This window comes from Eriocheir sinensis, chromosome 59 (genome assembly GCF_024679095.1).
Source record: "Eriocheir sinensis breed Jianghai 21 chromosome 59, ASM2467909v1, whole genome shotgun sequence".
In the NCBI taxonomy this organism is placed as follows: Eukaryota; Metazoa; Arthropoda; class Malacostraca; order Decapoda; family Varunidae; genus Eriocheir; species Eriocheir sinensis.
In genome coordinates this window covers 515,001-522,904 of record NC_066567.1, presented here as the reverse complement: position 1 = coordinate 522,904, position 7,904 = coordinate 515,001, and the positions used below count along the sequence as shown (strand labels likewise).

General features: G+C 41.2%; 1 protein-coding gene across 3 annotated transcripts in view; it reads right to left on the bottom strand.

Annotated features, from left to right (window-relative positions):
• Positions 1–849: 849 nt before the first annotated feature.
• The window catches only part of LOC126985234 (glutathione S-transferase 1-1-like), a 91,424-nt gene continuing 84,369 nt past the window's right edge, over positions 850–7,904 (bottom strand). For 2 of the 3 annotated variants that reach the window (XM_050839848.1, XM_050839847.1), the window contains exons 5-7: positions 6,935–7,082; positions 6,086–6,316; positions 850–4,280 (exon numbers count right to left, since the gene is read on the bottom strand). In XM_050839848.1, coding sequence (XP_050695805.1) covers positions 4,149–4,280; positions 6,086–6,316; positions 6,935–7,082 — 511 coding nt within the window. In that variant the 3' untranslated portion in view covers positions 850–4,148. The remainder of the gene's footprint in view (positions 4,281–6,085; positions 6,317–6,934; positions 7,083–7,904) is intronic. The other variant, XR_007738408.1, reaches the window with a different exon arrangement.

Below are 7,904 nucleotides of genomic sequence, written 5' to 3'. Positions count from 1 at the left end.
CTACTACTACTACTATTTTTTTAACAACAAAGACAGCTCAAGGGCACAAAAAAGTAAACAATAATAATTACTACTACTATTACTAAACTACTACTACAACTACTACTAGTACTACTTAGACTACTACTACTACTACTACTTAGACTACTACTACTACTACTACTTAGCCTACTACTACTACTACTACTTCTGCTTCTAATAGTAATGGAAATAAGTATTCTATCCTGTTTTGAAATTCAGGTAAATAAAGTGGTCAAATTATTATTCTTTTCATTTATCTCCTTTCGCATCATACTTATAATTACACAAAAACCTAAAAAAAAACGTAACTGAAAAAAAGAGAAAAACACTTATGGTGGGCCAAATACCACACAAAAAGATCGAAAAAATAAAAAAAAACACGCTAAATAGGCCTATCTCTTTAATATTCACTACTACTACTACTACTACTACTATCAGTAACGTTCTGTATATCATTTAGGACATCGGTATATAGGAAAAGTGTCTGTTTCTCATAAGCGTTGCAAATACATAAATAAAACCCTTCCAGTACGCCACACATATCTCACAAGGAGGATACCAACACAAAACAAATGACAATCAAACACTCTCGGTATCATCTCTTTCATATTCACTACTACTACTACTACTACCACTACTCCTACTCCTACTACTACTACTATTATCATTAACGTTCTATATATCATTTAGAACATCGGTATATAGGAAAAATGTCTTCTCATAAGCGTTGCAATTAAATACATAAATAAAACCATTGTAGTACGCCACACATCAATCTCTGACAAGGAGGATCCAGACACAAAACAAGTGACAATCAAACACTCTTGGTATCAGAGAATCCAGTTTTATTTCACACACAACTGAGAAGCAACAAAACCCATAAACTGCTCTTGTAACACTGAGGGACACAACAAACGGCGGCAGGCAGGTGTTTGCAGGTGTGTGTGTGTGTGTACGTGTGTGTGTGTGTGTGTGTGTGTGTGTGTGTGTGTGTGTGTGTGTGTGTGTGTGTGTGTGTGTGTGTGTGTGTGTATGTGTTCTCTCGTAAATGTACACACGTCGCCGGGATAATAAATGCTGAGCGTGACAACCACATGGCATAAGTACACACACACACACACACACACACACACACACACACACACACACACACATATATTAAGGTCACCGGTGCAAGATATCAAGATTTTTCAATAATACTTGTTTTTTTTATAATTTCCTGTCAGTCTTTGTGAACGGCAGACAGGCGAACACACACACACACACACACACACACACACACACACACACACACACACACACACACACACACACACACACGATCAACCTCTTGGCATCTGTCTTTACTCTTCTATCCATTAAAATCTAATAATAATGGTCGTAAGCATATCAAAGGGAAGGCAAAGTGATTAGAGACTTATTGAATCATTAATATTGACCCAACTTTCTATTCTTAAAGCAAATACAATTAACACTAATGAAAATGCAATCTGTCATCAGCGATCTTTAATAACTTCAACTGATCGCCAGTCTAATGCAAGGTGGTAGCGAGGAAGCTAAGGATTATAATACATAGATTTTCATAGGAGTTTGGGGCATTTCCAGGGGCAGTTTTATGACCCTTCTGGTAGTTTGACCCTTCTTCTGTACCATGAACCCTAAACTATACCCATAAGAATGCATTTTACCTCTCTTTTTGGCCTTTAAAAATAATTGATGTGAGAATCGGTACCGTACTCTTAGAATGCCCACCTATATAAGAACCATTAACTCGTATGAATCTATTGGGTTTTACGTTTAATGGATCCTGTGACATTCTTGAACTCTGGGAAGACACGATTAGTTTCGATAAGGCACTCAGTAGATGGCACTCAAGTTACTCTGAATGGGGTTTAATGCACTTTAGTAAGGCACGCGGTTGTGAGATTTTGCGTTTTGAAGCCTACAGATGGCGTGCGTGTAGCTTCAACTCGGGAGCAACGTTGCCAGATTCTCGTACCCAACCTTATATGTTTGCTGATTTCCAACCCAAAAACTCTTTCTCACACCTCAATAACTGGCTTTGTATATAGTTAACGTTAAAATGACCAATTATTGCTGTTTCTTGTCAACAGTTATGGGGCAGAAACCGGTAAATATGATCCTCCGAGTACGATAATCTGGCATCGCTGCTCGGGAGGCTGGTGAGAGCTATGTGGTGGTGGTGGTGGTTACGCCGCTGAACACCTTAATTAACAGGTGTATCAGTGGTGTTGAAAGGTGTTGTGGTGTTGTCATGAATCCCTGATATGTGGAGCGATGTAGACTTTGGCTTTCTACTCCACCTAATGTATCCACTTTTGCAATAATAATAGAAATGATAAAAATAATACGAATACAACAAATCAACAATCCCATCTCATCTACACAACTGGTAACGATATATTATAAAACAAAACCTAACAAATGCCTCAGAACACCTCCCGAAATTGACTTATCTTTCGATCACTCCTCTTTTTTGTAGAAGCAGAGAGTAGTGGGCTTTTTTTTCTCATTATTTTCCTTTATTTTTTTGCCCTTGAACTGTTTCCTCTACTGTAAAAAAAAACTAATGAACCCACTTTTGCAATAATAATATAAATGATACAAATAATACTAATACAACAGTACCACCTCATCTACACAGCTGGTAACGATGATTATATGAACTAATTAAAATGCCTCACCTAAGGATTGATTAGGATTGTTTTGCCATCATCTGTCTTCTTGGGACCTCGCAGCCTCATCTTCACGTGAAAATCGACTAAAATCCACGGACTTTATGGAATGACAACACGAGGCGCACGCACGATTTATGATTTGACAGCGCTGAGGTCCTTTAAATTACCTTCAGATCCCCCTATTTTCAAGGAAGTAGATTTAAGTCACCATCCGGGAAATTGTGTTCGATAATGACGCCTTTTCTCTCATATTCACTCACGATTTATGATTTGACAGCGCTAAGGTCCTTTAAATTACCTTCAGATCCCCCTATTTTCAAGGAAGTGGAAAATTTAAGTCACCATCCGGGAAACTGATGTTCGATAATGAGGCTTTTTCTCTTATTTTCACTCACGATTTATGATTTGACAACGCTTACCACCCTTAAATTACCTTCAGACATCATTATTTATTAAGGTAGTGCCAGATTTAAGTGCCATTAGGGAAGTTTAGTGTTATTTTTATCATAAACTCGACGCGCATGACTCATTTTGGCATATTTAATAACTTTTTTGCTGCCTTTCCCGCGGTTAGCCACTCCAAGAAGGCTTAGGTTGGTCATTTATATTTTAGGCTCGTGACTCAAGATCCGCGCGCCAAAAACACTCTCTCTCTCTCTCTCTCTCTCTCTCTCTCTCTCTCTCAGCCATGGAGGGAAGCACAGCAAAAGCCTTCAAAAACACGTAAAGCAAAAAACGCAAACGAAAACAAATGAAAAACGAAAACTCCCAGAATAACAACAACAAAAAAATTATATAAAGGAATTGAACGTAAAGTATAAACGATATGAACCTATAACGCGTGCATGTCTTCTGCTCTCTATATTATAAGGCGCGCAAAATGTAAACAAAAGAAAAACGAAAACAAGCGCTCACTTCACAACACGGTCAATTATGCTTCTGAGGCGCAGACCATTGTTTTTCTTTTCTTATATATACTTATTTCTTTATCATTAATCTTAGTTGGCAATCTTAAGTATTTCTAAGGTTTCTTTCTCTCCTCTTTGATAAGTGTTTGAACCTCGGCAAGACTGGGAAATGGAATAAAATGGTGACTTATACATGACTTGATGACGCTAAATTATGAATAAACGATACAGAAGTGATGTGCTAGTAATACATTAAGTAGTGAGGCTTTTGTTGCTTTGTGCTTAGAATCTACGCTGCGCAGACCCGCTTCTTCATCCACTGCGCAGTTCTCTCCATATCCCCACTTTGCGCTCGAAACTCCTTATCTCAGCGGGAGGGCGGCTTACAGAATACAACGAATACATAACCAGTAACTAAACAACAATGAATGAGTACTATCCCAGTCTAAGCTTAATTCCGTGAAGGATATTCCCTAGCGAGATCCTACCGCGACCCGCCCGCCCGCCCTCTCTTGTCTTTTTACTTCTTGGGCAGGGAAGCCTTGCGTTCCTTCTCCATCTGCTTCTTGACTTCGCTTTCGAGGAGCTTGGTGCGGTCCTTGGTCATCTGCACGCCCTCCAGACAGCATTCCTTGTAAGGCTTGACTGCGGCCTGTGAGGAAGAGGGAGACGAGCCTAAAGTTAGTTCATACACGTTAATTTCTTTGTCTTCTATCCTACTGCTAAACCCCTTGATCCAATGCTCCTTTTAACCCCTAAAGTTAGTTCATACACGTTAATTTCTTTGTCTTCTATCCTACTGCTAAACCCCTTGATCCAATGCTCCTTTTGACCCCTAAAGTTAGTTCATACACGTTAATTCCTTTGTATTCTATCCTACTGCTAAACCCCTTGATCCAATGCTCCTTTTGACCCCTAAAGTTAGTTCATACACGATAATTTCTTTGTTTTCTATCCTACTGCTAAACCCCTTGATCCAATGCTCCTTTTGACCCCTAAAGTTAGTTCATACACGTTAATTTCTTTGTCTTCTATCCTACTGCTAAACCTCTTGATCCAATGCTCCTTTCGACCCTCTTAGCATCATGCATTTTTAGTTTTCTATTGGTAATTCGTCCACTCGTAAGTTCCACCCTGTTTCTGAGAGGACGTTTTCTCTATACTTCTTCGATTGCTGTTTTAATATTATCACTGACCATATTACTCAAGCTGTACCCATTCTAGCAGACACAAAGGGCCATATTTTTAAACATTTCTGCGTCCAAGAACACGTAATTTACTAGTCTTTCGTGTTTTGTTTAGGGGCTTTCCAGGGGTACTTTTATGACCCTGGTGGTAATCTGAGCGTTCTTCTGTACCGTGAACCTAAAAGAACACTCATTAGAACTCGATGAACCTCCTTTTTTGGCCTTTGGAAATAGTTGGAGCGAGGGGTGGGAGCATCTGACAATACCAACCTACTCCCCTATCATACCTTTAGTTACAGCCTGTTTTTGAGAGGACGCTTTCTCTATACTTCTTCGATTGGTGCTTATATTATCAATGACCATATTACTCAAGCTGTGTCCATTCTAGCAGACACGCTTCCCCTATCATACCTTTAGTTACAGCCTGTTTCTGAGAGGACGCTTTCTCTATACTTCTTCGATTGCTGTTCTTATATTCTCAGTGACCATATTACTCAAGCTGTATCCATTCTAGCAGACACGCTTCCCCTATCATACCTTTAGTTACAGCCTGTTTTTGAGAGGACGCTTTCTCTATTCTTCGATTGCTGTTCTCATATTCTCACTGACCCATACTCAAGCTGTACCCATTCTAGCAGACACTAAATTCCCCTATCACTGCACGACCGTCTAAACTCTAAAGCATGTATTCTTCGTCTCCGCACCTTAGTTAGCCTGTTTGAAAAGCCTCGTCGTAGGTATCAGGACACTTCTCCTCCCGAAATCGACCTCTCTTTCGGCCACCTCTTTTGAATCTTTTTTGTAGGAGCAGCGAGTAGCGGGCTTTTTTTTATTATGGTTTCCTTTTTTTGTGCCCTTGAGCTGTCTCCTTTGTTGCAGGGATTCTCATGGACTGTTTTGTGATAACATTGATAGTTTTACCCGACTTCTGCATCTTGAACGGGGAAAACACTTATGGAAACCCAGCTAATCTTGTCTGTGGGGCTTGGGAAATGGTGGTAGTGAGAGCCTGAGACGTTTAAGCATATGGATCCACTGGGGTTGGTATTATCGCTTCTAACATCAGCTACTTCTAAAGGTCAAAGAGGGGGTCAATCGGGTTCTAATAAGTGTTTCTTTAGGTTCATGGTGCAGAGGAAGGGTCAAACTACCACCAGGATCATAAAACTATTCCTGGAAATGCACATAACTCCTGCGAAAGCCTTGTCAAATTAGTGTTCTTGGGCGGCGAAATGTCTTATGAAACGACCCTAACTCTCCTTCCACGCACCTTCACGCGCTCGACCCATCTGTTGAACTCCCCGTAACACTTGTAGCTGTATTCCATTGCGTCCAACTCGGTGACGGAGGCGAGGAGGGCGATGTCTGCAAGAGTAATCCGATCCCCGCAAAGGTACTGGACTCCGCCGATCTCCAGGAAATGGTCGAGGTAGTCCAGGCTAGTCTTCAGCAAGTTCTCCTTCTCCGGGTCCAGTGGGAGGCCCTCGTACATCTTCGGGCCCTGCAGAAGGAGGTCTTGGTGTTAGGGTTGGGGTCGGGATTACACAGATTGTATAGATGCTGTTTTTAATGTGGTCTCTTTGTGTGTGTGTGTGGTGGGTTTTGCTAGTTCTGGATTTTGTGTGGGGGGTGATGTTCGGGGATGCGATAGATAGATAGATAGGTAGACAGATTCATTGATAGGTAAATAGATAGAGAGAAAGAAAGGAAAGGAAAGAATGGAAAGGAAAAGAAAGGAAAGAAAGGGGAAAAAACGAGGTCATTGCAAGACACACACATTAACATTGAAAAAAGAGAAGAAGAAAGGAAAAGAAAGAAAAGGAAAAGAAAGGAAAGAAAAGAGGAAAAACGAGACCATTGCAGGACACACTCACTTACGTTGAAAAGAGAGAAGAAAAAAGAAGAGAAAGAAAAGAAAGGAAAAGAGCAAAGAAAACATTGAATAAACACACATTTCTAAACACCTAAAAAGTCTCACTCAATTCTCTTTATAACGTAGAAGAAACTAACCTCTTGAAAATAAACACAACTATACCTAACTACCCCACTACTACTACTACTACTACTACTACTATCACCCCAAACACCCTCAACACCACAAAAGGATCCAAACACTCACGAAATACTCCTTGATCGCATGGTAGAAGGTTCCCATATCAAAGAAGAGCATTCGATCCACCTTCGCTCTTTCTTCGGGCTCCTTGGGGTACAGGTATTGGTTCTCCTCCGTGGCATACTTGTTCATCAGGTACATCATGATGGCACGACTGAAAAGGGACAGGTGTGTTAGACAGGTGTGGGGGGAGGTGTGTGAGGGAGAGGGGAGAGGGAGGGAGCGAGAGGGTATGGGTAGGATTGAAGTGTGTGTGTGTGTGTGTGTGTGTGTGTGTGTGTGTGTGTGTGTGTGTGTATACTAAAAACTTATACATATATACAAATTTCACGTAACAGTCAGTCTCTCTCTCTCTCTCTCTCTCTCTCTCTCTCTCTCTCTCTCTCTCTCTCTCTCTCTCTCTCTCTCCATCTTTTTTTCCCTTATTTCAATCCCATTTTTCTTTCCTCTTCTTCCTCTTCTCTTTTTCTCTCCTTTCCTTCCCTTCCTCCATCTTTTTTCTCTCCTCTAACTCTCCTGTTATTAACTCTCTCTCTCTCTCTCTCTCTCTCTCTCTCTCTCTCTCTCTCTCTCTCTCGATCTGGGTCACACACACTTACACACTTACACACTTACAAACCACTTGACAAGCATCTAACACGGCGCAGATTAATTTGAGGAGTGACTAAACTTAACCACAGATGAGAGAACGAGGTCATTGGAGGACAGACTTAAGTAAAAATAGAAATGAAGGGATAGGAAAGGAAGGTGAGGGATGGAAGGGAAGGGATAGGAGGGAGGGAGAGGAGGAAGGAAAGGAAGGTGAGGGATGGAAGGGAAGAGATAGGAGGGAGGGAGAGGAGGAAGGAAAGGAAGGTGAGGGATGGAAGGGAAGAGATAGGAGGGAGGGAGAGGAGGAAGGAAAGGAAGGTGAGGGATGGAAGGGAAGGGAGAGGAGGGAGAGGAGGAAGGAAAGGAAGGTGAGGGATGGAAGGGA